This window comes from Molossus molossus, unplaced genomic scaffold (genome assembly GCF_014108415.1).
Source record: "Molossus molossus isolate mMolMol1 unplaced genomic scaffold, mMolMol1.p scaffold_m16_p_5, whole genome shotgun sequence".
Lineage (NCBI taxonomy): Eukaryota > Metazoa > Chordata > Mammalia > Chiroptera > Molossidae > Molossus > Molossus molossus.
The window spans coordinates 7,152,557-7,179,526 of NW_023425388.1; the positions used below are offsets into that span (position 1 = coordinate 7,152,557).

At 56.6% G+C, this 26,970-nt stretch overlaps 1 protein-coding gene across 1 annotated transcript in view; it reads left to right on the forward strand.

The window, feature by feature from the left end:
- The window catches only part of PRDM15 (PR/SET domain 15), a 57,251-nt gene that overhangs the window by 15,386 nt on the left and 14,895 nt on the right, over positions 1 to 26,970 (forward strand). The window contains exons 5-19 of the mRNA XM_036243823.1: positions 2,623 to 2,875; positions 9,021 to 9,122; positions 10,533 to 10,754; positions 11,477 to 11,606; positions 13,200 to 13,381; positions 13,463 to 13,557; positions 13,960 to 14,047; positions 14,715 to 14,774; positions 17,608 to 17,775; positions 19,873 to 19,967; positions 21,120 to 21,251; positions 22,735 to 22,869; positions 23,687 to 23,850; positions 24,683 to 24,762; positions 25,071 to 25,190. Of these exons, the coding sequence (XP_036099716.1) occupies positions 2,623 to 2,875; positions 9,021 to 9,122; positions 10,533 to 10,754; positions 11,477 to 11,606; positions 13,200 to 13,381; positions 13,463 to 13,557; positions 13,960 to 14,047; positions 14,715 to 14,774; positions 17,608 to 17,775; positions 19,873 to 19,967; positions 21,120 to 21,251; positions 22,735 to 22,869; positions 23,687 to 23,850; positions 24,683 to 24,762; positions 25,071 to 25,190 (2,026 nt within the window). The remainder of the gene's footprint in view (positions 1 to 2,622; positions 2,876 to 9,020; positions 9,123 to 10,532; positions 10,755 to 11,476; positions 11,607 to 13,199; positions 13,382 to 13,462; positions 13,558 to 13,959; positions 14,048 to 14,714; positions 14,775 to 17,607; positions 17,776 to 19,872; positions 19,968 to 21,119; positions 21,252 to 22,734; positions 22,870 to 23,686; positions 23,851 to 24,682; positions 24,763 to 25,070; positions 25,191 to 26,970) is intronic.

The following is a 26,970-nucleotide window of genomic DNA, read 5'->3' on the forward strand; positions in this document are numbered from 1 at the left end:
TTCAGCGGTGCTTCTTTTCCTTGTAGTTGGTTTTCTATATCATAAGAGCAACAGAGTTAAGTTAGCATTTTGTAATTTTGAACTTTGCAAGCATGAAAGAGAGTGTATTCAAAATGTGTGCCGGAGGAGACCCAGATGCTGCCCTCACTCCGTTCCAGCGGGGGGTGTTCCAGGCGGTGGGGCTGACAGGTCTGTCGTTTCTTGCAGTGTGCGTCAGAATAGTCATCGTCACACCCATGCGGCACGGAGGCACCTTCTTCCAAAAGAAGGTTTTTGTTTTTTTTAATCCTCACCGAGGATATTTTCCCATTTATCTTCAGATAGAATGGGAGGGAGAGAAAGAGAGAAAGAAACATTAATATGAGAGAAACACATCAATTGGTTGCCTCCCAACCAGGGCTGGGGATGAACCGCATCCAATACTTGTCCTTGGCCAAAAATGAACCCACAAGTCTTTGGTCCGTGGGTGACATTCTGGAGGCTGAGCCACACCGGCCAGGGCAGAAGGTGTTTGGTTAGGCAGTGATAAGACACCAGTACAGTTTGGCATCTCTAAAAGGCCCATCAGACTAGGGTAGGACAGTTTTTATGTGAAATTGAGAAAAACAAAATGAAGGTTGCAGGGAAGGCTTAGAGTACCGAAAATAAGACCTGTGGGAGCCCATGCGGCCAGGGGACACAGGTGTTCATGCTTCTGTGCCTGTGCCCTGTGTCGGCCCAGAGCAAGCCTGTGAAATAAACAAATGAGGGCAGCTGTTACCCACAGAGGTGGGCTTTTCTCACAGACCCTTAGCAGAGACCCACATTTCGGGGTAGGGATGAAATAGATAACCTCCGGTTTGGGGCAGTCCTTGGAAAGTGAACTTACAAGGCAGATTTCAGCCAAAGCGGGGGAAAGAAAAGGCACTTGATTTGTTGACAAGAAAAGAGAGGAAGGGAAGGAAGAAAGGCTGTTGGCTGCTGTCCTGCATGGGGCCTGGGCCACACGACACACAGCATGTGGGCCGCACCCCTTTGAACAAGTCCTGTGTGCCCACCTTGGCTTCTTTCAGTGGCTCGATGCTGAAGGTCGGTGCCTGGCGTGAGCTGTTTGCAGCACGCTCGGCACTGAGCACCTGTGTGCCTGGAGCGGCTTGAGGCCCACTGGACGCACCCCCAACACACCATCTGGGGGTCATTAGCACCTGGTGGCCCCTCTGCCCTCTCCCCTTGTTTTCAAGGGCTCCATTCTCAGAGGGGTCTTCAGCTCATTAGCAGTGGGGGCCCCTACAGGAAAAGCTCCGGAGAGGGGAGGGATTTCTTCCTACAGCAAGGAAGTAACAATTACATCAGAAAATAAGGGACAAGAACTCCCCATACTTGTGTGGTTACTTTGAACGTCAGAATATTTACGCTTCTCCCCTGCTCCCTGCCTGCATCGAATCCCTAAGGAGCGGTGCTGTGCTCCAGGTGGGGTGCACCTTACAGAGACCGCGGAACTTTGCTGAAATCACTGAGCACCTGTAATAGAGCCAGGGAACTCAGGTGTCCTGATGCCCATCTGGACCATGGACACAACCTGGCATCCTAATTCCCAGCTGGGCCACGTGTGAACTCAGGTGTCCCAATGACACCAGGCCAGGTATAGAATTCAAGTGTTCCAGTTCCCAGCTGGGCCACGCGTGGAACTCAGGTGTCCCAATGACACCAGGCCAGGTATAGAATTCAAGTGTTCCAGTTCCCAACTGGGTCATGCGTGGAACTCAGGTGACTCTGTGACACCAGGCCAGGTGCAGAGCCCAGATATCCCAATGCTGCTTGGACCACGAGTTGAACTCAGGCATCCCGGTTCCTACACGGGCCATGGATAGAATTCAGGTGTCCCAGTGACTCTTGAACCAGGTGTAGCACTGCGGTGTCCCAATTCCCTCCTGGGTCATGGGTAGAACTCAGGCATTCTAATTCCCACGAGGCCATGTGTTAGAACTTAGGTCTCCCAATGATACCTGGACAAGGTGTAGAGCTCAGAAGTCTCAATGACATGTGTCCTAGGAGTAGAACTCAGGTGTCCCGATCCCACCTAGACCAAGAGTAGAACTCAGGTGTTTCATGCCCACTTGAAAACTGATCAGAATCTGAGTGTCCAGAGTAGACCTCGAGCAGACCCCAGACGTCCCAGCTCGTCCTGCATAGAACTCAGGACCCCTGATAACTCTTGGCCTAGGAGAGTAACTCAGGTTATACTCAGTGTACTCCTGGCCTGGGAGTGTATCTCAGGTTTCCTTGTGTCACCTGGACCACTAGTAGAACTACCTGGGAACCCACCTGAACCACAGGTCACAATCAGGTACCCAGTTCCCAGCTGGGCCATGCATAGAACTCAGTGTCCGGCCAGGTGTAGAGCTCAGGTGTTCCAGTTCCCACCTGCGCCTTTCGTAGAACTCGGGTCTCCCTGTGACAGCTAGATCTTTCACAAAGACCCTCCTAACTACTGTAAATGCCCAAACAGGACCTGTACGGAACCTGATTTGGCCCCCAGTGCGGCACTGTCCAGACCGGTTACTAGCCCCCCCCCCACATACATGCTGACACACAGGCCGGTGGGTAACCAGATCCTCCATGGCCCCTCGTGCTTCCCCTCAGGTGTTCCAGAAGGATGGGCACCCCGTGTGCTTTGACACCTCTAATGAGGACGACTGCAACTGGATGATGCTGGTGCGGCCGGCTGTGGAGCCCGAGCACCAGAACCTGACGGCCTACCAGCACGGCAATGACGTGTACTTCACCACCTCGAGGGACATCCCCCCAGGCACTGAGCTGCGCGTGTGGTACGCGGCCTTTTACGCCAAGAAGATGGACAAGCCCATGCTGAAGCAGGCCTGCTCCAGTGTCCACGGTATGTGGCGGGCCTCGCCGTAGGGACTGAGGGCCCCTTGGCGGGGGCATGTGCATGTGTGTGTATATTTCTGTGTGCACGCATGTGTGTGCGCGCATTCAAAGAAAGAACCAGTGTCAGTGAGGAATCGTGCCTGGCGAGCTGGCTATGCATGGGGGGGGGGGGTTTGACCCCACGTGGCTGGGTCTTGTTCTGCTTGTTAACATTCGGGCTGATGGACAATTAGTAGAGCTCAACCCTAAGCCAGACACCTGCTGTGGGAAGCTGGCCCTCTTAGCGGTGCTGCAGTGAACCCTGCACGTGGACTCAAGGAGCTGCACCTCAGCTCCGCCCTCGGGGCTTTCCACACAGTGACTCGTCCGGTCCTCTGAGGTTGGGCATTGTCCCTGGTTTGGGGCAGAGGAAACCTACCAGAGACGGTGAGGGGCCCACCCCGCTCACAGTGCAGGGGTGGAGGAATCTGGCTCTGGGCCTGTGCTATCGACTGGCAGCCTTCTCCAGAAGCTGGGGCATGTGCATGTGTGTGTACATTTCTGTGTGCACGCATGTGTGTGCGCGCATTCAAAGAAAGAACTCGTGAAAGTCATACGTGTGATTGGCCCAAACTCGATGTTCCTATTGGAAAAGCAAATCAAAGTGCACATTTGACAAACCGGGGTCCAGGCATCACTTTGTGAAGGGCCCATTACATTTAGATTTAGATCTTTATTGCCTGTGGGTCTTGGTGGCACGGGTCCTGGCCACACCCGAGAGAGCACGCGACATGGCTGACTGGCGCTTTTAACATGCCAGAGCCGCACTTGCTCAGCCTGGTGCGTGGGGTGGGGCGAGGGGGCGTGTTCATTGTTGCCGTGGAGGTTATTGCTCTGACGCCCCAGTACGGCTCTCTGGCCTGTTTCCCTTCTACTGCAAACCCCGCGTGATAGAAACCAGCTCCAGAGCGAGCGCTTTCGCGTTTGGGAGGTCTGCTCGTGGCTGTGGTTTGGTGAGCTTCCCTGGTTACACACCCAGCAGTGTGTGAGGGGAGGAGTCTGTGATGCTGCCCGAAGGACAGATGGATCGTCTCACGATCTGGAGGCGTCAGCACAGCCGACTCCTTCTGGAGGCTTGGAAGGCGCATCCCGTCCAGGCCTCTCCCGGTTCCTGGTGTTGCCGGTGACCCTTGGCTTGTGGCTGCATCGCTCCTGCCCCTGCCCTGTCTACGCAAGGCCCTCTCCCTGGTCTCTGTGTTCTCTTCTTATGAGGACACCAGTCATGGATTTGGGGCCTACCTACCCCAGCCTGACCTCCTCTCATGTCATGACAACTGCAGAGACCCTATCCAAAGCTCCAGGTGGACCTGAAGGTCAGGGGGCCACTCTCCGACCCACTGCAGGCTGGGTGGGGGCCGGTGGGTGGGGAGCCCCTGGGGATGTCCATGGGGAATGTGGGTGGGGTGCCGGACGGCCTGTGCTTCAGGTCTGGTGGCAGCAGAAAGATGAAGAAAGCTTTGCAGTGAGGGGTTCGCCCCTTCAGAGACATTCATGGGAAGACTGGGCTTTAAGGGATGTTCCGTTTTGATAGTGAAGTGGACAGAAAGAAGTTAGAGAGACTCATGACTTTTCACCAGGCTGCTCTTAGCCCCGCCCCCTAGGATTTGCTGTAACCAGACCCCTGGCCCCTGAGAGAGGCACCCTCTGCGTCACCCCTCCACCGGGCGTCACTTCCGTGCACGATGAGCCGGGCTCGCCCCCAGGCTCTGTCCGTGATCACGACCGTGGCTCTGACCTGGCCTTCTTGTGTCCTGGTGTGCCCGGGAGGGGCCCAGACCACACGCCGGGTGTGGGCTGCTAGCGGCCGACCTGGCTCTCTTGTGTCCTGGTGTGCCCGGGAGGGGCCCAGATGCACCCGGGTGTGGGCTGCTAGCGGCTGACCTGGCTCTCTTGTGTCCTGGTGTGCCCGGGAGGGACCCAGACTGCACCCGGGTGTGGGCTGCTAGCCGCCGACCTGGCTCTCTTGTGTCCTGGTGTGCCCGGGAGGGGCCCAGACTGCACCCGGGTGTGGGCTGCTAGCCGACCTGTCTCGTGTCCTGGATGATGGCACAGCCCTCATGGCTCTCAAGGTCAAGGTCAAGGTCAAGGCAAAGGCTGGCACCACTTATCAGAATTACAGTTGTTCTGTTTGCTTTTTACCTGCTAGAGAGCTTTTTAGTCTGGTGCTGATTTTTTAGAGACTGGATTTTAATGGAATTAGCCTGGTACTGTGTCATCCACACCACCACTCAGGAACACAGAGTGACTGTGATTCCTCCTTGAGGCTCTGAGAACACGGGACACTGCTAAAATTATGTCAGGACAGCTAGCATAAGCAGGAGGCATGGTCACCCCAAACAAGTTTTGAATTGGGAAAATAAGTCGACAACTTAGTGCTCTAAAATTTTAGAAATCCTTTTGATGCTCCTCTATTTTGGGATGAATGGCAAGCCCGTATTCCTTGGAAATGCCGTGAGGGTTACTGACTGCTGTTACCTGTTTGGCTTGTTGGCTTCTTTGTTTCCTCTCTCCTGAGAACGCTGCCTGTTGAGGGGTCGCTTAGCTTGGGCAGTGCTGGGAACACTCAGGCAGCCTTCCTGCTGGGGCCTCCGGTGACGGGCACCTCTGTGCACCTGGCCAGCGGGTAATGACCTGGCAGCTGCCCCAGGTCCCCTGCACGGCCTCTCCACCCTGCCTCCCGCCTTCCCAGCCCCTTCCCGGGTCCCCGTCTAGCATAGTGAAGCTTCTGGAACCTGCTGCCGCCCTGCCCACCCTGAGTGCCAGGCTCAGCACCAGCTCAGTGACTTGCTGAACACCTTGCCCAGCTGCAGCCATGCACTGGGAGCCCACCCCTGCCCGCTCCGTAGGAACCAGGGTCACATAACCTGGGAGGAGAGGCCTAGGGACAGGAACGCTGGCCATCAGTGTGATTCTGATCACCCAGATCCCACAGGGAGGGACTCCAGTTCTCCCTCTCACTGGGGAGGCCACTCCCTGTCCCGGCCTCTAGTGTGAACGATCCTGAGACCGTCGACGTCCAGTGGCAGGAAGGGGCTGTTGCCAGGCCCCAGGCCCCCTGGGGGCGGGGCAGAGCAGTGCGTGGGGTGTCTGCCACCGCCGTGTCTTTTGGGAGAGGCATGTTCAGGGCTCATGGACAAGGAACAGTCATCCCTAAGTCATTCAGAGTTTTTCTCGGTGAGCATCAGAACTGCCGAGACTCGTTCATTTAATCCTGCCTCTTTCAGATTTGCTCCAAACATGCGTCTTTGTTGTAGAAATCAGCCAATGTGCAGATTGGAAGCCACCCTCTAAATACAGGGAAAAGTTGGTTTCAACCTGAGGAGCAGTGACCCACTGTTTACAAATTAATTTTTATTGTTTTGTTCTGGTGGTGGATTGATGTTTTGAATACATTAAGGTTGGTTCTTTGCACAAACCTGTGTTGGCGGACGAAGGAGGTGGCCCAGTAGGCACAGTGGGTCTTCCCGGGCCGCTGCTGGGGCTCAGGATCGACCGTCAAGCTCCGATCTTCCCAAGTCCTTTTCTAATGGAGAAGATAAAATACAACCACATTCCATATATGTGGTCACCTGTTTTAAATCGCATAGAACATTTGAACTCAATGACTCTTGACATTTTTAATCAGCTTGCTCTAGTATTTTTTAGAAATAGCTGACGTGTAGTTTACATACAATAAAACTTAGCGTTTTAAGGGTGCGGTTCCGAGAGCTTTGACGGGGCACAGCTGTGTGAGCTGCACCAGTCAAGACGTGGCGCGTGCTCTCACTCGGAACAGGCTCTCGCGTGGCTCTGCACGAGACCCTGCAGGCGCCAGCTCCTTGCTGCCCTGCAGCTCCGCTCTTGCCTGTCGTGTGAAAAGCCTGCGTTTGCACCGAGGTCTTACTGCGTGTGCTGGGCTTTGCTTGCTTTTGTTTCCCTGCACACTTCCACGCCCCTGTGGTAAGCATTTGCCTGTCACTGCTGTCCCTGGACATCGTTTCGTGGCTGTGGCGGTGCGTTTTGTGTAGACAGTCTCTGTTGTTGGGTAGTGTTGGCGATCAAGCACCACCTTCCAATTGTTGGCTATTTTCTTTCTTAAAAAGTCTTATCTTGCCCTGGTCAGTTTGGCTCAGCAGTCAGAGCGCTGGCCTGAGGACCGAAGGGTCGAGGGTTTGATTCCCAATCGAGGGCACATGCCTGGGTTGCAGGTTCGATCCCCAGCTCCTGTCGGGGTCATGAGGGAGGCAGCCAGTCAATGTGTCTTTCTCACATCGATGTTTCTCCCTCTGTCTCCCTCCCTTCCACTCTTACTTTTTTTTTTTTATCCTCACCCGAGGACATTTTTCCATTTTTTGTTCAGATAGAGTGGGAGGGAGAGAGAGGAACGGAGAGAGAGAGAGAGAGAAACATCGATGTGAAAGGAACACATCGAGTGGCTGCCACCCGCACGACCGACCAGGGCCGGGGACAAACTGCAACCGAGGTACATGCCCTTAGCGGGAACCGAACCCGGGTCTCTCAGGACCGCAGGCCGACGCTCTAACCACTGAGCCAAACCGGCCAGGGCCCTTTCACTCTTTCTATAAATAAATGGAAAAATATCCTCGGGTGAGAATTAACAACAAAATGTTTATCTTTTGAAAAATACAGTGCTGCTCTTGATGAGAGGATAGTAGTCACAACTAGTTCTTCTAGTTAGTCCCATCGACCTAGCGTCAGAGGCCAGGTGAAGGGAAGGGCTTGTTTCCAGTTGGTCTGAGTTCACATTCAAGGGCAGCGACCTCGTTCAGGGGATAGCAGCTCATCCAGAGGAGTTGCCTTGATTCATAAGTGTCCTCTTCCAGCCAGCTGGCTTCTCATCCTTTTCTGAAACTCTCCTGGGCAAGTGTGTTTCTCCTTTTTGAACCACGTGTGTTTAGGAAGGTGAGAAATGGGAACTTGGTTCTGACTTCCGTTGTCCTGATCTCCCGAGTCTTCAAGCAGGGATCCCCAGAGCCCCGCGGAGCGCATCGGAGGGGACGGCCGTCACATTCCGCTTCTCCTGACCCCCGCTCCCTGGGTATTAGTGTAACAAAAATTTCATATTGCATTTATATTCCTTCCCTTTTTTATCGTATGAGGACTCAGAAAATGCATGCGGACAATGTCACAACGCTGGACATCTTTTTCTTCTGTTCTTTGCAACCTTACTGCTAGTTTTTGATATAGAAAGAAGTATGTTTTTTCCTGGTACTGAATACATGAGCAGTCACAATTCTGGATGATTTGGTGACGGACCCAGGAGTGTCCACATGGACTTCACAGCGACAGGAGTGGGCGTGCTGGTGACGGCTCATGGCCCCCGGCCAGCCCTGACAGACAGACAGACGGGGTCAGGGAAACGAGGCTGAAGGTTACGGCCCCAACATGTGGGTCGCACACGAGCATCAGTAGTCTTGTATAAAGGAGAATGCAGTTCCCCTTCTCGGCCAGGGTCTCCCCGTCTCCTGTGAACCCAGGTCATCTCCCTCCTTAAACCCCTGTGGTTCTGGGATGAAAGCTCAGAGACCCTGCCTGGACAGCAGCGCCTGCCCCGGTGGCTGTTTAAATCCAGATTCAAATGAGATGGAGTTACAGCCTCGGGGCCCTAGCCCAGGCGGCCGCATCCTGGACAGCGCAGTTGGAGCGTTTCTGTCATTGCACCAGGCTGGGCTGAGGCTGCATCCACACCGGGCTCAGGGCACACTGGTTGGCTGCTTTGGGTCCCACTGTCTCGTGTGTGAGCTGATGAGAGATTGAGGAATTCAGTTTCAGTATTTGCTCTAGTACTTTGTCTTGAGATCGTATGAAGGATGCGTCTGGTCCCACTGGACTGGCTGCTGGGAGGACGCGCGTTTCCGTGACTGGAGACACCTGCGTCAGGCGGCTGTGGCTCCAGCTCTCGGAGCCCAGCTTCCTCATCTGTGAAATGGGGACATTCATGAGGACCGAGTGAGTCCGTGTGTGTACAGCTCCGAGAACGTACCAGTGCCTGGACCACTGAAGTGCTCATGAGCGATCGCCGGTCACTGCCAGCTGTGAGGACAGGTGCCCTGCTGGGCGGGGCCTTCGTGGACAGATGAGGGGCTGTGCATCACCTTGCTTCTCTCTTGAAGCCGCAGGCACCCCGGAAAACAGCGCCCCGGTGGAATCGGAGCCGAGCCAGTGGGTGTGTAAAGTGTGTTCCGCCACCTTCCTGGAGCTGCAGCTCCTGAACGGTAAGGGGGGGCGATTGTTGAGATTTACTTTTTTAATTATTAAATCCTCACCTGAGGACATATTTCTATTGATTTGAGAGAGAGAGACATTGATTGGTTGCCTCTTGCACGCACCCCCAATTAGGCATTGAATCACAACCTGGGTATGTGCCCTGACCGGGAATCAAACTCGCAGACTTCTGGTATGCGGGGTGGTGCTCCAACCATTGAGCCACCCGGCCGGGCCGAGTGAGGGGCTGAAGGGCCCGTGTGGAGCTCACTGGGATGTGGGCTGACCCTGGCGCCATCCTTTCTGAACTGCCAAGCGCATGGCCGTCAGGATGCTCCTGGTTTCACGCGAGCAGCTCAGACCCGTGTGCACGAGGAACCAGACCCTCCGCCCAGCCGCCCCCAGCTCGCACTTGTACGCTTTGGCTTGAAGTCCCCTTGTGTGTCCTGCGCCATGAGGTCTTATTTTCTTTCTCTTGAGCTCAGCAATGTATTACAGTTGGTGGGGGGTCTGTCTTTTGTCTGGTCTTTCCGAGTGGTTTCAGCCAGGTGGGCTCATTCTTCGCCTGTTCTGCCGTGTGGCTGAACTGCCAGACCCTCCCTGCGACGTAACATCGTGCTTGCTCCGTCATGTCCTTTCCCTGCTTCCTGGGCACTCACCCAGCAGTGCCCCTCAACATGCCAGCCGCTGCACGCACAGCTCTGGGTTGGACCAGTGGAGAGTTCCAACAGGAAGAGTCAGTCCCTGGCCCAGTGCACACAGGTGCCTGCTGGCCATTGAGTGCGTGCGTCCCTGGCACCCCCGGTCCCCCCCTCCCTGCCGGGGCCTGAGGTCCAGCTGGTCTGAGCCAAACTCACCTTCATTGGGAGCCTGGCCTGTCCCGTCCAGTTTTCTTGTCTTGGGGGGTCTCTGAGGCTTTCTTCAGTTGAAAATATAGCACAGTTTTAATTTTTTTGCTTTTATGAAGTGTTTTTAAAGACAGTTTATCGATCACAAATTGAATATTTCTCATATTCCTCTTAGAAGTTACATTTTTAAGTAATTTATTATGTATTTGTTGAGGAAAATTAGAAAATACAAATAAGCTTAGAGAAGAGAATCCCAGTTACCATCCAGAGAGAACCACACTGCTGTTTTAATACCCTTCCTTAGTTCTCTTCGCACGCTTGTGTGCACACGTGCCGTCAGTGTGCACAGAACTGTCTGGCGAGCCTGCCTGCTTTCACCACCTAGTGAACGACTTTGGAACACTGGCCGCGCCTGCCGCAGCGGGGGTGCTTCGTGGTCGAAGGCTGTGGGAGGGAGCTGCTCCCCGGTGCAGGGGCGCACATCAGCAAACAGCGGAGAGCAGAGACGAGCCGTGGGGTGGGCACGGACACCCCGCGGCTTCCTCAGGCCCTGTGCGCCTCCCTCTCCTGCAGAGCACCTGCTGGGCCACCTGGAGCAAACCAAAGGCCTCCCGGCCGGCCAGCCGGACGGGGCTCCGGAGAAGGAGCCTGACGCGTCTCGGGGGGAGCCGCCTGCAGCTCCCAAGAGCGTCAGTGCCACCAAAGAACCGAAGAAAAAGCCTCGAAGGGGGAGAAAACCCAAGGCCTCGAAACCAGAGCAGCCGCTGGTCATCATTGAAGACAAAGAGCCTGCAGGTGAGGCTGGTCCTGGGAGGCTGGGAGGGACCTGAGGCCACACCCTGTCACCTGGATTCGGGCATGAAAACTCAGCACTGAGATCATTTCTGTAAATGACCTCCTTTGACCTCCTGCACTCCCAGAGTGCAGGCTGTGACCTTGGACAGGTGGGTCCGCCTGTGTAACCAGCACCAGAGCGAGACAGAACATTTCCATTCCAGCCACTTCCCCACTCGTCTCCTGTGGGCCGGTCTTGCCCGTCCGGGGTGTTCACGTGAACGGCACTCCTGTGTCGGTGTCTCGCACGCAGCCCGGGGGCGACTTGTCCACTCTGGGCTCGTCCGCCCCTCCCCTGCGGCCGAGCAGTACTCACTGTGTGAGCGCCCTCGCCCCTCCTGGTCACTGTACAGACGGCTGTGTGGGCTCTGCAGTAATGCTGGTTTCCCTTCCCTCCCACCCCTGTGGATCTGGCAGTGCGTGTCCACTCTGGGCTCGTCCGCCCCTCCCCTGCGGCCGAGCAGTACTCACTGTGTGAGCACCCTCGCCCCTCCTGGTCACTGTACAGACGGCTGTGTGGGCTCTGAAGTAATGCTGGTTTCCCTTCCCTCCCCCCCGTGGATCTGGCAGTGCGTGTCGCCGTCCTGGCCTGGCTGTGTGTCCGCTGGGCATGTTGTCTTGGTTGGGTGTGTCCTGTCCCCTGCCCTGGTGATGGCATGGCCTGTCCCATTGCTTCTGCACAGAGCAAGTGGCAGAGATCATCACAGAGGTACCACCGGACGAGCCTGTACCCACGACGCCGGACGAGCACATCATGGAGCTGGTGCTGGGGAAACTGGCCACCACCACCAGCGACGCCACTTCAGTGCCCAAGTGAGTCCTGCACAGCACTCGGGGCAGGAAGCATGGCGGCAGCGGACTTGTCGGGAGGGAAGGCCTGCTGAGGGGGAGGGTGGTTCTCGGGGTGGAGACGGACGAGCTTGGCCAGCAGCAGGACTGTTCTGGACCCTGGAGTTTAATGGTATGTCCACTGTGAAAGCAGTTTAAAAAAGTACTTTTAGCCCTGGCCGGTTTGGCTCGGTGGTTAGAGCGTCGGTCTGTGGTCCAGAGAGACCCAGGTTCGGTTCCTGCTAAGGGCGCGTGCCTCGGTTGCAGTTTGTCCCCGGCCCTGGTTGGGTCGTGTGGGTGGCAGCCACTCGATGTGTCCCTTTCACATCAATGTTTCTCTCTCTCTCCCACTCTATCTGAACAAAATATTGGAAAAAAAATGTCCTCGGGTGAGGATAAAAAAAAAATACTTTTATTGTGGTGAAACAGATATAACGTGGAATGTACCATCATAATAATTTTTAAGAGTATAGTTTGATGGTTTTAAATACATTCACATACATTCACCATTATTCATCTCCATAACTTTATTTTCCTTAAATGGAAACTCCATACTTGTGTAATAATTATTCCTTGTCCCCCTCCCCTGAGCCCTGGCACCCACCATTCTACTCTGTGTACGAATCTGAATACTCCAGGTGTCTCATATAAGTGGAATCACACAGTATCTGTCCTTGTGTGTCTGGCTTATGTCACTCTGCATGAGGTCCTTCGGGTCCGTCCGTGTTGTAGCCTGTGTCCGAATGTTCTCCGTTTTAAGGCTGAGTATACTCCACTGTACGTGTGGACCCCACTTTGTTCTCCACTGCCTCAGCGGGCACTCGGGGTGCCGCTACCCCTTGGCTGGTATGAATACCGCTGCTGTGGTAAAGTAGCTTCGTGTTTGAATTTCTGTAAGTTTAACACCTTACCCCGTGTCTTCCTACTTCTCTTGGTGAACAAGGAAAATATGCGTGTTTGTTGTTATTCTTGGGAAGTTTTTGCCCTGAAGTTGAACAAGCTGATAGCAGATTTTTCTCCTCCGTCTCTTTTTGGTGTTCCTCTTAACCCTTGTCAAAGGTGCCTGGTCTTCGTAGTCCGGAAACTTGGGCAAATATTGAAACCAAAGTCATGTTAGAATGATGGTGTCTGTTTATTTACAATCTAAGTGCCCAGAGGGTTTCCATGGAAACAGTCAGAAACATACTTAACAGGCAGAAGAATTTTTAAAAATCAGGTTCAGGGAAAATGTAAACCTTCAGAGGCCAGACCAGACCACACAGGGAACAGCACAGACCCAGCCACTCTGGTTGAAGCCACATCGAGCCTGCACCTTCCGGTGGTGGAAGCTTCCGGTGGCCAGAGTTAAAGGCAGAGAGATGGGTGGCTGGTCGGAAAGCTTCCTGTCCCTTTGTGCCTTCCAGGTACCTCTCCTCCTGGCGCCCGGCTCTGGGCGGTGCCCTGCCTCGGCCCCTTCTTTGTCCCGTCGAGCTGGGACGATGGGGAAGGACTCTTTCCAAGATGACTGTAACCTTGAACTCGTTTCCCCAACAGCCTGGCCTGCCACCTGTCTTACCATTTGCTTGTCCGCCCGGGCAGGTTCCCCCACCATCAGAGCAGCAGCATCACCCTCAAGAGGAGCCTGATTCTCTCGAGCCGACACGGCCTCCGGCGGAAGCTGGTCCGGCAGCTGGGGGAGCACCGGCGGGTGTACCAGTGCAGCGCCTGCAGCAAGGTCTTCCAGAACAGCAGCAACCTGAGCAGGCACGTGCGCTCGCACGGTGAGTCCCGCGGCGTGGGGCGGGGCGGGGGTCTCAGGCCCCGCCTGCAGGCTGGATGGGCTTCTGTGGCTGGTTCCTTAGGTGACAAGCTGTTCAAGTGTGAGGAGTGTGCGAAGCTGTTCAGTCGGAAGGAGAGTCTGAAGCAGCACGTCTCCTACAAGCACAGCCGGAACGAGGTGGGTGTGGCCACGGTCTCTTCCTGGTCACGGGAGAAGCGGGCCATCGACCGAACAGTCAGGGTGGGGAGAGAAGTTAGAGTCAGGACAAAGGGGAGGCCGGAAGGCCCAGCCCGGTGGTCTGGGCGCATGCAGGTGGCCGGGCCCAGCGCGGACGGGGGCCTGGCGTGGGGGCGGCGGGCGGGCGTGGGCGGTGCAGGTGTCTGAGCACGGGGTGCTCTTTCTAGGGCAGTTGGGCAGGAAGAGGGGAAACTCTTCCTGTTCCTGAGTTGAGTAGGAGAGTGGGAGAGGCTCATTGTAAACCCCACACGTGGAAGTTGCCAGAATGTCCCATCAGGGAGCTCCTTCTGCTTGCACCTCCTCGGGGCTCCTCCTGTCCCTGACGCTCCGCCCTCTGCCCAGGTGGACAGCGAGTACAGGTACCGGTGTGGCACCTGCGAGAAGACCTTTCGCATCGAGAGCGCGCTGGAATTTCACAACTGCAGGACAGGTGAGCGGATGCCGTGCCGTCGGTCCCCGTGGCGGTGGAGGCTGCGGAGTGTGTCGGAGGAAGGAAGGCGGGGTGGCCGAGGACCGCACGTGCGGCATTTCCCACCACTCGCGGCCCCTGAGCAGCGCCCAGCCAGTGTAGACAGGTGCACACTGCCGGGTCTGAGGAGCAGTCTCACTTCCTGGTCTTCTGCCCCACGTTGGGGCCCTCACGTCGTCCTCGCCGAGTGTGGTGGGCAGTGGGGTGGGTCTGTGCTAGGCCCACCTGAGAATAGAGGTGGGTGGGTAGTGCCTGCAGGAGGACCGTCCCTCCCTTGTCGGAAGGGGCTCGTAACCACGAGCCTGACCTTGTGCGCAGAGATGCCAGTGTCCAGGGCAGGGTGCTGCGCCACCTCGCCCAGCCCTGTCTGAGCCCTTCTGTCCACCAACCCCCAAAGTGACATGGAGCCTCATTTTCCTCGTACTGCCACGAGCCCGTGCCGAGGGGGCCTTCCGGGGCCCGGACAAGCCTGCTGGGAATGGTTTCTGGGTGATTGGCAGATGGCGAACACCTGTCATGTAGAGGCCCTCACGGCAGCAAGGAGGCAGGGGCAGGAGCCCAGCCAGCGGAGAAAGCCCCGGCCTGTCCCCACTGCGCCGTGGGTGACCTGCGTTCTCCCTCTCTCTAGGAACCCTAGCACAGCCGGGAGAGGGGGGGACCAGAGACAGTCGGCTTAGACACCTACCAGGTTAGCCTTTGACACCGAACCCTTTCCTGTCGACCCCTCTGTGTGCGTCACTATCTCTGTGCTGGTTCTTGTTAAGGTGGGTCTCTGGGGAACCTCAGCCAGCATTAGCTAAGTCTCCACGGCCCCTCCTGCCCCGGCAGTGCCTGCCGTGACCCTTGCTTGGTTCACTTGTTTGTCTGTCCTGTCTGAGGTCCTGTCTGTGACCATGGCTCGTCTTGCGTCCATGCCACCTTGCTCCGTGGCAGGCGAGTCTCATCCCAGCTGAGCTCCAGCTGCTGTGTAGCACCCATGTCTGGGTTTACGTGGCCTCGGATGCTTTCAGACAGACTTCCGGTGGCTGCACCCCCTGCACTCTGAGCCCTGCACCCCAGTGTTGCCCAGATTGGGGGCAGATTCACCCAGCAGCCTCCATGGCTGCTCTGCACAGAGAGGCCCGTGTGGCCATGCAGATCTGGGGGGCAGGAATGGGGGCAGGGCTGTCAGGGTGTCCGGTGTTTGGTGAGTGACTCAGGATCCAGGAAGAGGGGTTGTCTCTTTAATTGTCGCTCTGGACACAGATGAAACACGGTTCCACAGTCAGAGCTGCAGGCGAGCTGACAACCAGACCTCGCCCCCGTCCTGGGAGCGACCGAAGTGCGCTCTTTTCCTGTGGGGCCCGCGTTTCAAAGGCTGGAAGTATTGGATGGAGAACAAAATAGACACCTGGAAGCAGAGCTTGTTTGCATAATGCAGTATTTTCATACTGTTATACTTTTTGTGTATCTACATTAAGAAAATGTGTGTCTTCATAGGCCACTAAACCAAGGATCTGTACAATGCGAGGGCGAAGCTTTGAAATGTGGGGTCTGATGGGTTTTTCTCAAGCTTTCTTTCAGCAGGACCTGTCCTGCGTGTGACAGGTGTCGGTATAACTCTTCTAAGTGGTCCCTGCCCTTGACCATCAGACTGCTAGTGAATGTTAAAGGTTCATGTCCAGACCCTCAAGCAAAACATAGTCCATCAGGTTCCCATGCAGGTTGGCTCCCCCAGAAATGCACCGTCTTATATCAGTGACCGGTGCCCACAACCTTCACTGGAGCCAGCTACTAGGCACTTGATCTCAGTTGCTGCATTTTATTAAAACATACACGTGGACCTCGAAAGCACCAGAGCTATTGGTGGGAGAAAGTTGCTGGTACCAGACGCCTGTCTGCATTCCTGGACTGGTGGCTGTGGGTGCCACACAGGGACACCCCAGCTCTGCTCCCTGGGAAGAGGCCATATCTGAGTCGGGGTGGCTACAGGGGTTTTCACCGTACGCTGGGAGGGACTCATGAGAGAAAGCTAAAGCCCACGGGCACCTGCCGCCTGCCAGGCCCCAGGGCCAGTGGGGCACCTGCCGGGAGGGAGGCTCAGCTGGTGGTTTAGCAGGCCCAGGGTGGGTGGGGGTCTTGTGATCTGGTGGGACAGCCCTGTAAAGGCCTGGTCCTTCACAAGTGCCCTTGGTGTGGTGGTCCCATTCCTGAGAAGCCATGCTAAGGGAATTTAGCAGAAAGGGCGGGGGGAGTTACATTACTAAGGATCAGTAAATTACCTACAGTATCAAAATAAATGAAGTAAATTGTGATCAATGAAGTGGATGGAACATTACGTAGCCATTGAAATAAGTGTGAACATGTTTTGCATACTAAGTGCTCATACTACATACATGTAAATGTGTGTACAGGGGATCATGTAGATGCACCTGAGCTGCACATGGGGTCACCTGAGAACTGCTGTGACCTGAGCCCCTGCCCGGGACAATTTGGTTGTTGCACTGCTGTACTGGGTGGGAGTGGGGCAGGGTGCTGTGGTCATCTCCGTGCCCCAGTCACCCCACAGAGAATGATGTGGCCTGCGTGTCACCAGTGCCCAGTCTGAGACCCAGACGTGGGGTCCTCAGACGCAGCCGGGGGCTCCGTTGTGTCATGCAGCACAGTGGAGGCCATGGGGTGCACTGTAGAAACAGCAGGTTTGTGTGCGGCCCGAGGGTTTGTGTGACTGCAAATGTTCGTCGGCTCCAGCAGCAGGTCGGGCTGGAGCTCAGTGCCCAGAAGTGAGGATGACACAGGCCCTCGCTCTGGAGGGGGTGCACCTGTGACCCACACAGTCATGCCCCTGCATGGGGGACCCAGGGTGGGGCAGCTCTGCTGGGCGTCCAGTGGATTGAATTCTGGGGTTGGTGCTCCAGGAGGGCGAGGACAGTGAGGCTGCCTTCTGGGGCTCGTGGGGGTCACAGACCCCTGGATGGGGAAAACGCTGAGGGGTGAGATGAGGGGCAGAGCAGAGAACAACCCTGCGAGAGGACAGGGCTGTGCTGGGTATGAGGCCCCGAGACCCCTGAACCCGGGAGAGTCCAGGTGGGTCAGGCAAAGATGGACAACCGAGCGGCGCTGACACTGCAGGTGCCGATGGCCGCTGCCTGTGCTCAGGAGCAGGCCTGCAGGGAGCCGAGAGCTGAGGGACGCCCTGGGCACCTGGGGGCGTGCGGCGGACAGATTGCAGGTGGGGGCTGCCAGTGTTTCTGGCGGCACATCACTGAGTGCCGTGGAGGGAGGGGTGTGGAGGGGACGGCGGGCGGCTCAGTGGTGAAAGGGGGTGAGCTAAATGTTTGCTTTCACACCGACAGCCAGCCACTCCAGCCCAGAACTTGGGCAGACGCTACCGTAGCACGGGTGACGCGGCTTCCTGCCTCTGTGGTCCTCCCGCATCTCCGCCCTTCACCTGTGCCCATGGCCACTCCCCTGGTTGCCGTGGAACCTGCATCCGCTGCCGTTTACCTAAAAGCTGCTGTGTTTGCTTCCTTCCTGGACAGATGACAAGACGTTCCAGTGTGAGATGTGTTTCAGATTCTTCTCCACCAACAGTAACCTTTCCAAGCACAAGAAGAAACACGGGGACAAGAAGTTTGCTTGCGAAGTCTGCAACAAAATGTTCTACCGCAAAGATGTCATGCTGGACCACCAGAGGAGGCACCTGGAAGGTGAGCTTGCCTGCCTGGGGGCTGGCCCCTAGGGGTGGGAGGCAGCGGGGGCCAGCCCATGCTGTCAAGAGCTCTGTGGACCCAGCTCGGCTCTGCCACCGTCTGATGGAGTCGTCATGCAGGGGAACTCAGCTCAGGTCAAGAGACAGAGTCCACGGTGTTGGGTGTTAATGGAAACAGTTGGAAATGTCCCAAGTGTCCAGGAGGGAAAGCGTTCAGGAAACTGGCTCTTCATCGGATTGAATGTCATGTGGTCATTAAAAACATTTCTCTCCAAGCTCTTAAATATTATGAGAACATGCTTTCAACATGAGAGGAAGTAAGAAGAAGAGCATGAAACTGCGTGGGGTATCTTTCCTCTGTGCGCGTGGGCAGGAGGTCCCAGGCGGAGGCGGCTGTGGCCCGTGACCTTTTCCCACGCTCTTCCTCCTCCGCGCGTCCCCAGGGGACTCGGACGCCCTCACTGCTCGCAGCAGGCTGGGGCACGGGCCGCCTGTCCACGTGGTGGGTCTCATCGGCGCCAGAGCCGATGGACTTCAGTGGGGCCGGTTATGGGGTGAGGTGAGGTAATGCGATGGAGCTGGGAACAAGGCACGGCGTTTGGGGGCGCAGGGGGCGGAGCCTGAGTTGTGCAGGCAGCACCCGTGTGGGAAGGCGCGGGCACTGAGCAGGGAAGCGCTGGTGTGTCCCGAGCCCCACGAGCCCTCCTGAGGGGCCTGCGACGGCAGTCCTGACTTCCCCTCCGAAACACCGTCTCGTTGACCAGCCCCCACCGAGCAAAGCACCTTTTAATAAAAGCGTGAAAAAGTCATTTGCTAAAGAATTGCCAATGAAATACAGTTAAGTGCTCAATTAGCAGCATCAGTAGGTCCTGCGACTCGAAGTGAGGTGGCAGGTGACGGAAGCAGTGTTACTGCAGGCTCAGTGGCACACGGGAGTTAGGTCCTCCTGCATCTCAGCAGCGTCACGATGAAACCACGTTATCTGAGGACCTGCTGTTTGTGGTTGTTGGGAACAAACAGCGAAGTTGTGTGTAGAGCTGACCGCCACACAAGTGTGCGTGTACCGTGCCGTCACCTGCTTGAACGAGGCTGGAACTGCGGTGCCTCCGCCAGCTTTCGCCTGGCTCCTCCTCACGTGACCTCGTGGGGTCCAGCACGCTCTCCTCTGTGAGGCGTTGGGTGGTGCACGTAGGACTCAGGAGCCAAACTTAGTGACTGGGGGGCCTGGGTGTGCTAGGGTGCCTCGGTTTCCTCACTTGTGCTGTGGGGGTGACTGTCTTGCCTGACTCCCTGCACCACCAGAAGTCAGTGTTTCCTGACCGACAGATCCCTGTACGCAGGTTGCATTTTACAGCTTTATCTTACAAATGATACATATAACTCATCATTTTCTGCTGGAATAAACGCTGCGGTGGCCATTTGGGGGTTCTCCCTTCACCCTAGAGTGTAGTGTGAGCCCCGCGCTGGCCTGGTACGCTGTGGGCCCCGCAGCCGGCGGAGGCTCTGTCTTCTCGGGCGTTCCCGTGGCCAGCTGGGCATCCGCTCCGTGTTGGGGAGGAGCGTCCCGGAGCCGGTCAGCTGTGCAGGAAGGGAGACCACGAGAAGTGAGTTTCCCTCCTGTTCAGAGACAACCTGTTTCACGCAAACCTCTAAAAACCCGTTTCCATCCCAGTTATGAACAATTATGCCTGAAAGCCACCCTGATCCTGATTCAACTGATTTAATTGGAAGGATGAATATTAGCCTCTTTTTAATAAAAAGAGCCATCTCTGACAGGGACGAACATCTCCCTAAGGTAGTTCGTCACATTCTTCCACGTTGTAGAATGGAACACTCGCTGCCTCGTGTGTCCAGATGTCCCCATGCAAGAACCATGTCACCAGACCCTGTGGGCACATGCATCTCCTGACCCTGGGTCTGCAGGAGCAGCGGTTAGTGCCGAGGCCCACATCATAGCCCGGTGACGCCGCCCACTCATTCATTTGTCCCCACGCTGTGGGCAGCTGTCTCCCGTCCTCTGAAATGACACTGGGCCGAAGCAGAACTGATCGACATCACGTATTCACTCTCTTGCTTGGGCGGGTGGGCATTTCAGGAGTCAGGCGGGTGAAGAGAGAAGACCTGGAGGCCAGCAACGAGAGCCTGGTGCGCTACAAGAAGGAGCCTTCAGGATGCCCCGTGTGTGGCAAGGTAACCCCGCCCCGCCCCGCCCCGCCCCGCCCCGCCCCACTGCGGCGCGGTCTGGAACAGAACGCTCACCGTTTCCCTGGGCTAAAGCTCAGAGCTCTCCCCTCCGACTGTCCCGGGAGCAGTTCGGGTGGACGTGGACGCCCACTTGTTTCCTCGTCATTTTGACCTTTTACTTGGAGCTGGGTCTTCAGTGACTGAGCTTAGAAAGGAGCGCTTCCTCTTTTGGAGCCTTTTTCCTTTTTGCCACGATTTGCGCCTGTGTGCTCCTGGTGCCCACGCTCTCGCGCTCTCCTCGTCACATGAGACCTGCCCGTGTGGCAGAGACCTGAGAGCGCACTGGGGAACTGGGGCTGTTGGGGCTGGTCTCCCCGGTGGCGTTTCTGAGCCACAGCACCAGTAACCCCACGACCACGGACGTTCCCTGGCACGTTCTCTGAGTGAGTGGAGTGTGACGTACCCTTAGGAGCAGATCCGTCCAGGAGGCGTCTGAGGGGCCAGCAGAGGCTGACTTCTCAGCAGACAAGCCGGATCGTAAATGTCTAGAAGTTCACTGCCGTCAGAGGAGCCCCCGGGCACTGTCGGGCGGTCAGGCCTGCGTCAGCACTGTGCTGGAGCCTGTCCTGGCACTGCCCCCGAGCCACGGCAGGGCGCCACAGAACGTGGTGGTGGTCGTTGCGAATGAGCTCCATGGGCTTGTGCTCACCTCCCACGACTCTAGAACGTGGCAAGGTCAGCTCTGTGCCAGGACTAGAACTCATGTCCCTCTTCGTGTGCCAGGCACGTGCTGCAGAGGGGCTCCCAGGGGCTCCCAAGTGGGCTCTGTGCCACCACAAGCAGCGGGTGTGGGGAGACGTAACCACCAGTGTGGGTACAGTTGCCGAGTCTCAGCCACGTGCCGTCCACATGAGCCGCCCGGTGCTGGGGCCCTGGAGCCCTGGTCCGCCCTCCGCAGCCACCAGGTCCAGACAGGAGAGAGCGGTGGCCACAGGCGGACAGCCCATGGTAACTTGGCCCAGCCTGCCGCCACGTGGCAACATTGTCTGAGTGTTTGACCTTCTTGAGAGAAGATGGAGACTGTGTTTATGGTCACGGCCTACCCAGCCAGCCCTGTGTTGTGACAAGTGCCTCACGTCCTGCCTCTTTGGCCCACAGGTGTTCTCCTGCAGGAGCAACATGAACAAGCACCTGCTGACCCACGGCGACAAGAAGTACACCTGCGAGATCTGCGGCCGCAAGTTCTTTCGCGTGGACGTGCTCAGGGACCACATCCACGTCCACTTCAAGGTATCGGCCAGTGCCGCCCTTTCCTGGGCGCCCACCCGGCCTGGTGGGCCTCGGCCAGGGTCGAACTCGTCAGCTTGGCCACACGCCCCTTCCAGGCGGTCCTCACAGCTGCTTGCTGGTGGCGCGCAGCCCGCGGCAGGGCTCCGCCCCCCGGATCGGAAGGTGGTGGTGCTTCCCTCTCCCTGCCTTTGCGCAGAGGGAGGGGTTGGCCGGAGCGGGGCAGCGAGGTTCGGGGTCGTTATTAAGAGCAGGCGAAGTGTTGATCCAGGGAAAATGAAGAGTTGACAGGTGGTGCTGAGGCCCAGATGAAGGGGGCGCACACCTGAGATGCCCGCTGCCCGCAGCTCTGACTGGGCAGGTACCAGTGGGTGCAGATTTGTGGATCAAGCTGGGGTGGAAGGAGGGGCCCAAGGGCGGCACCCTCGGGGCAGCAGGGCTTAGACCCGGCAGGGACCTGCCCTGTCCCAGCTGGAACGGCGCCCTGAGCCCTGCCTCGGAAAGTAGGGTCCAGAAGCACTAGATTGGACCCCGCGAGTGCAGGGCTCCGCAGGGCTGGGTGCCGTGCCGTGTGCCCCAAGCAGGTGCTTGTCCTTGGACTTGCTCTTCCAAAGGTGTTGCCCCTTCTTTGCCAACAGAAAGTAGGGATTCAGTTTGGGTTGATGTGAGAACTCACAGTAGAAGAAATGGACCTGTGCCTTTGTGAAAACCTTTGTGCTTCCGCCAGAGGGAGCAGAGGGAGAGGGGATGCAAACTGTCCCCAGGAACCTTGTTTCCCTCCCCAAGCCCTAAATTTTGCTACTGATGAAACCGGCCAGCAGCGCCGTGCACCCCGGTGGCCTCTGCCCGACAACGGCTGGTGGCAGGGAGAGTGGGGAGCTGCGAAGACGGAGCCGACCGCCATGCGTGGCGAGACCTCCTCCACTGCAGACGTGGCTGCTGACCCCCGAAACGTGCTCCCTCAGCGCCTCGGCTTGCCCCACGCAGCTGCTCCCCCTGGCGTTCCTGCCTGTGGAGTGACTGCTGGAGTATTTCTCGCAGTGTTTTTCAGAGAAGGGAATGGAACTTTAGGAACTTCAGGGCAGGCCCGGCCACATCGCCCCGAAAGGCCTTGCAGCCCGCCGATTCCGCTCGCGGACAGAGCCGCCGCCGAGGCCAGGGATGTTCGGCAGCACCAGGCTCCGACCCCGGCACATGGGGCAGGGGTTTTGCTGTCCCTGCCCTCACTCACCCTCAGTGGGTGTCGGCACTGGGCACTGCAGTGCCCTGAATGCGCGCAGGGGCCTGGCGGGTTTGCCGTCGGGGAGGTGGGTGTGCTCAGGGGACTGAGCATCTGCGTCGGGCCAGGGCCTGTCCCAGCAAGGACGCAGCAGGCGGGAGCTCGTAGGACTTCCTGCCCCTCAGAGAGGCTCTGCCCTCTGCACGTGGGGATAAACCAGTCAGAGCTTTGCCAAGCGTATTAGAAGTCAGACTGTGACTCTTCCAGGACATCGCCCTGATGGACGACCACCAAAGGGAAGAGTTCATTGGCAAGATCGGGATCTCCTCAGAAGAAAACGATGACAACTCCGACGAGAGCGCAGACTCGGAGCCCCACAAGTACAGCTGCAAACGGTGTCAGGTGACTTGACGCTCGGGAGTCAGGAAAGGAAGCTCGGACCACAGGGCCGCGGGACCCGGCAGGCTCGGGCTCGCTAGGCCGGGTCCCTGTGTCACAGGCATCCCGGCTGGTGCCCCCTGGCACTCTGGTTCTTAGGGATGGCCGTGGTCTCACTGCTGTCACACGGACCACCCTCTCAGAACCAGTCTCCTGACCGGCCTGTGCATGGCCGAGGGGCTCACCGGGTGGGATCTGGCTCTGTGGAGGTCAGCCGCGGGAGGGGCCTCCTCGCCCCACTCCCCCTCCCCTCGGGCCAGCAGCCCTGCACCACGGCCTGCCCCCCTGCCCCCGTGTGGAAGAGGCGGGAGCTCAGGGACAGTTCTGTTCTTGAGGGGCCCTGGGCTCCGTTTCAGCGCCTGCTGGTCGAGGGGTCCCTGCCCTGGGCTGCGCTGCCTGGGAGAGCGCAGCTCACTCTGAGAGCAGGAGCCCGTGTCCTCCGTGTGCACTGTCCCGTGTGCTCATCGGCACCTGGCCGGGCCCTGTCAGGCCAGAGGCACAGGGAGAGACGGAGTTCAGGTGGGTGGAGAAGAGGCAGAGTCAGGGCCCTGCTGGTCTGGAGAGGAGGTGGGGAGGCCCAGGAGGAGCTGGGGTCCACTTCTCACAGTCCCCTGCTACACGGTTTGGCCCGGCGTTGGCCCTGCCCCTGCCCCTAGGAGGGCCCTCCTCATCCGCCAGGGTGATGGGCTCTCATGGCATCCCTGCACTTTGGTGCGTGGCGGTGCGTGCTGAGCTGCAGGGGCCGGGCTGTGCGTGGGGTCAGCTGAGTGCCTGTCCGCAGCTCACCTTCGGCCGCGGGAAGGAGTACCTGAAGCACATCATGGAGGTGCACAAGGAGAAGGGCTACGGCTGCAGCACCTGCAACAGGCGCTTCGCCCTGAAGGCCACCTACCATGCCCACATGGTCATCCACCGTGAGAACCTGCCGGACCCCAACGTGCAGAAGTGAGGCTCCTGGGGCTGCGGGTGCGGCGCTGGGTGGTGCCTGAGGGAGGTACAGAGAGACCATGCGCGAACGAGCAAGTCCGTCTGCTCTGCGAGCCCGGCCGCTTCCTGGGGAGGCTCCTTGCACATCTGTCCTCCACCAGCCCCGTCCCGTCCCGCCCCACGTTCCTCCTGCCGGACTCCGCACCAGCCGCCGCCTTGCAGGCCTGTGGAGTCACCCAAAGCCCCCCACCCGTGATTAGAGCCCTGAGGCCAGCCCCCCATCTGGCTGCAGCCCAGAATCAGTGCTCTGAGCCTGAGTGGGTGCACGGTGAGGGCTGCAGTGGCCAGCTCGGGCTGCCGTGACAGGACCACAGGCTGGGCGCTTGAACACCAGTGTGTGGTCTCAGTTCCGGAGGCCAAGGCGTCGCAGGGCTGGTTCCCTCGGGCTGGGAGAGACTCTGCTCCAGGCCTCTCTCCTGGGCTTGGAGACGGCCACCTTCTCCCTGTGTCTTCACATGTCGTCCCTCTACCCATGTACTGTCCCAGTTTCCCTTTTCTCAGGACACCAGGCATGCTGGATTAGTGCCCGCTCCCATGACCTCAGTTAACTTACTTGTTAAGACCCCATCTCCAAACACAGTCATATTCTGGGAACCGGGAGTTAGGGCTTAAACACGGATTTGAGTCGGGGGACACAGCAAGCCCATGCCAGCCCTACGGTCTCGTCTTTCATCATCTCCATTACACCTGTTTGGTCTCACCTTTGCTGATCCCTGTGCTTAGGGAAGGTGCACCTGCTGCGGACGTCCCGAGGCTGCGGGGCCGCCCTGAGGCTTCTGTCTGGTTTCAGGTACATTCACCCCTGCGAGATCTGCGGGCGCATCTTCAACAGCATCGGGAACTTGGAGCGGCATAAACTCATCCACACGGGTAGGTGCTCCTGTCTGGACGTCCGCAGGGCCCTGAGCTGAGCTGAGCGGACCGGCTCCTGCGGGCGTCGTGTGCAGGGCGGTCACGCATCGTCCCTCGGTGCGTTCTTCAGTCCCCGCTTCTCCCGTCCTGGCCGTATCTGCTCCCAGCACGGCCTCTCCCTGCCTCGCCACCAGCTCCAGGTCCTCAGGAAGGGATGGCTCCGTGCCTCCAGCTGTAGGCTGCCTTCCCTCCCTGTTACTGCCTTTACACCGGAACCACGGATGCGGATCTTACAGGCTTGAAATTTGGATCCGTTTGTTTGTAAGGTGTGAAGAGCCACGCCTGTGAGCAGTGTGGGAAGTCCTTCGCCAGGAAGGACATGCTGAAGGAACACATGCGGGTGCACGACAACATCCGGGAGTACCTGTGCGCCGAGTGCGGGAAAGGTACGTGCGGGGCGGGGCGCCCGGCCACGCACAGACCCCGGGTCGCAGGTGTGCCACCAGCTGTAGCTCTAACCAGAGGGTGTGCGAGAACTGGCACATCAAGGTGAGGGGTCGCCACAGCCACCAGAGGTCGCCCAGACCTATGTCATTTACTGACTAGAACCAGCCATGAGCCACAATGATTTACTATGACCAGTGATCACTGTGACCTTTATTTTAATCAAGTGAAATTAGTTCATGATAAACCTACTCATAAAATATCTCATCAGTAAATGAAATTCCTAAAAAAGATAATCCCATTCCATGGTGAAATTTTAACCCATTTGTTTTTTTACAAAACCACTAACACTACCCAGAACCCTGCGCAGTGCATCCTCCTTTGGCCTTTTTGAGCAGCCACTCAGCGGAGAGCAGCAGGTCCTCCCGTGCCGTGCAGGACCGAGCGAGTTTGCCTGCTGGTCGTGAGGCTCTGTTTAAGATGTCAGGCTCCGTAAAGGTGTTGTTTAGTCCTTTTGTTCATTGAGACATAATTCACATACAACGCCGTGAAAGTGTGAAGTGTACAACGCATTGGTTTGGTCCATTTATAAACTGCAGTGATTACTACAGTGGGGTCAGCTAGTGCCTCTGTCACATCCCATATTTATCATTTCTTTTTTAAAATTTTTATTTGTTGATTTGAGAGAGAGAGAGAAATAATGATCTGTTCCACTTATTCATGCACTCATTGATTGATTCTTGTATGTGCCCTGATGGGGGATTGAACCTGCATCCTGGTTGTATTGGGATGATGTTCCGACCAATTGAGCTGCCCAGCCAGGACCATCATTTCTTTTTTATTGAGAATAGTTCAGATCTAGACTCTCAGCATCTTTGACGTTTATAATATAACATTGTGAACTGTCGTCACCGTGTTGTGCGTTGGATCTCTAGTTCTTCGTCTGCTGTTTGCTGTTAAACAACCTCACCCCAAGTCCCCCACCAGCCCCTGGTAACCACTATTCTACTCGGCTTCACAAGTGCAGTTTTTAAAGTATCGGCTTATGTGATATATAGTATTTGTCTTCCTCTGACTTACCTCACTTAGCATGATAACTTTAAGGTCCATCCATGTTGTCCCAAATGGCAAGACTTCCTTCTTTCTCGTGGCTGAGTAACGTCCTTTTGTATATATCACATCTTTTTCGTCCATTCCTCTATGCTGGACACTCAGGTTGTTTTCTTCCTTGGCTCTTGTGACTAATGTAGTAGTGAACATGGGGTGCAGATGTCTCTTCAGGATTCTGTTTTCATTTCCTTTGGATAATACCCAGAAATGAAATTGCTGAATCATATTGTAGTTACATTTTTAATTTTTTGAAGAACTGCCATTCTATTTTCCATGGTGGCTATACCCATTTTCATTCCCACCAACAAGGGTTCCCTTTTCTCCACATCCTGACCAATATTGATAATTCGTCTTTTTTATAAAAGTCATTTAAACTGGTGTGAGGTGGTATATTGTTGTGGTTTCGAATTGCACGTTTTCAGGTACCTCTTGACCATTTGTAAGTCTTTAGAAAGTTGCCAGTTCAGGTCTTTTGCCCATTTTTAATTGGATTTTTCTTCTTTTTAATTTCCCGCTATTGAGTTGTATAAGTTCTTTGTATTTTGGATATTAGTCCAATATATGTTTTGTGAATCTTTTCTCTGATTCTGTAAGTTGTCTTTTCAATTGTTTGATTGTTTCCTTTGCTGTGTGGAAGCTCTTCAGATTAATGTAGTCCCACATATTTATTTT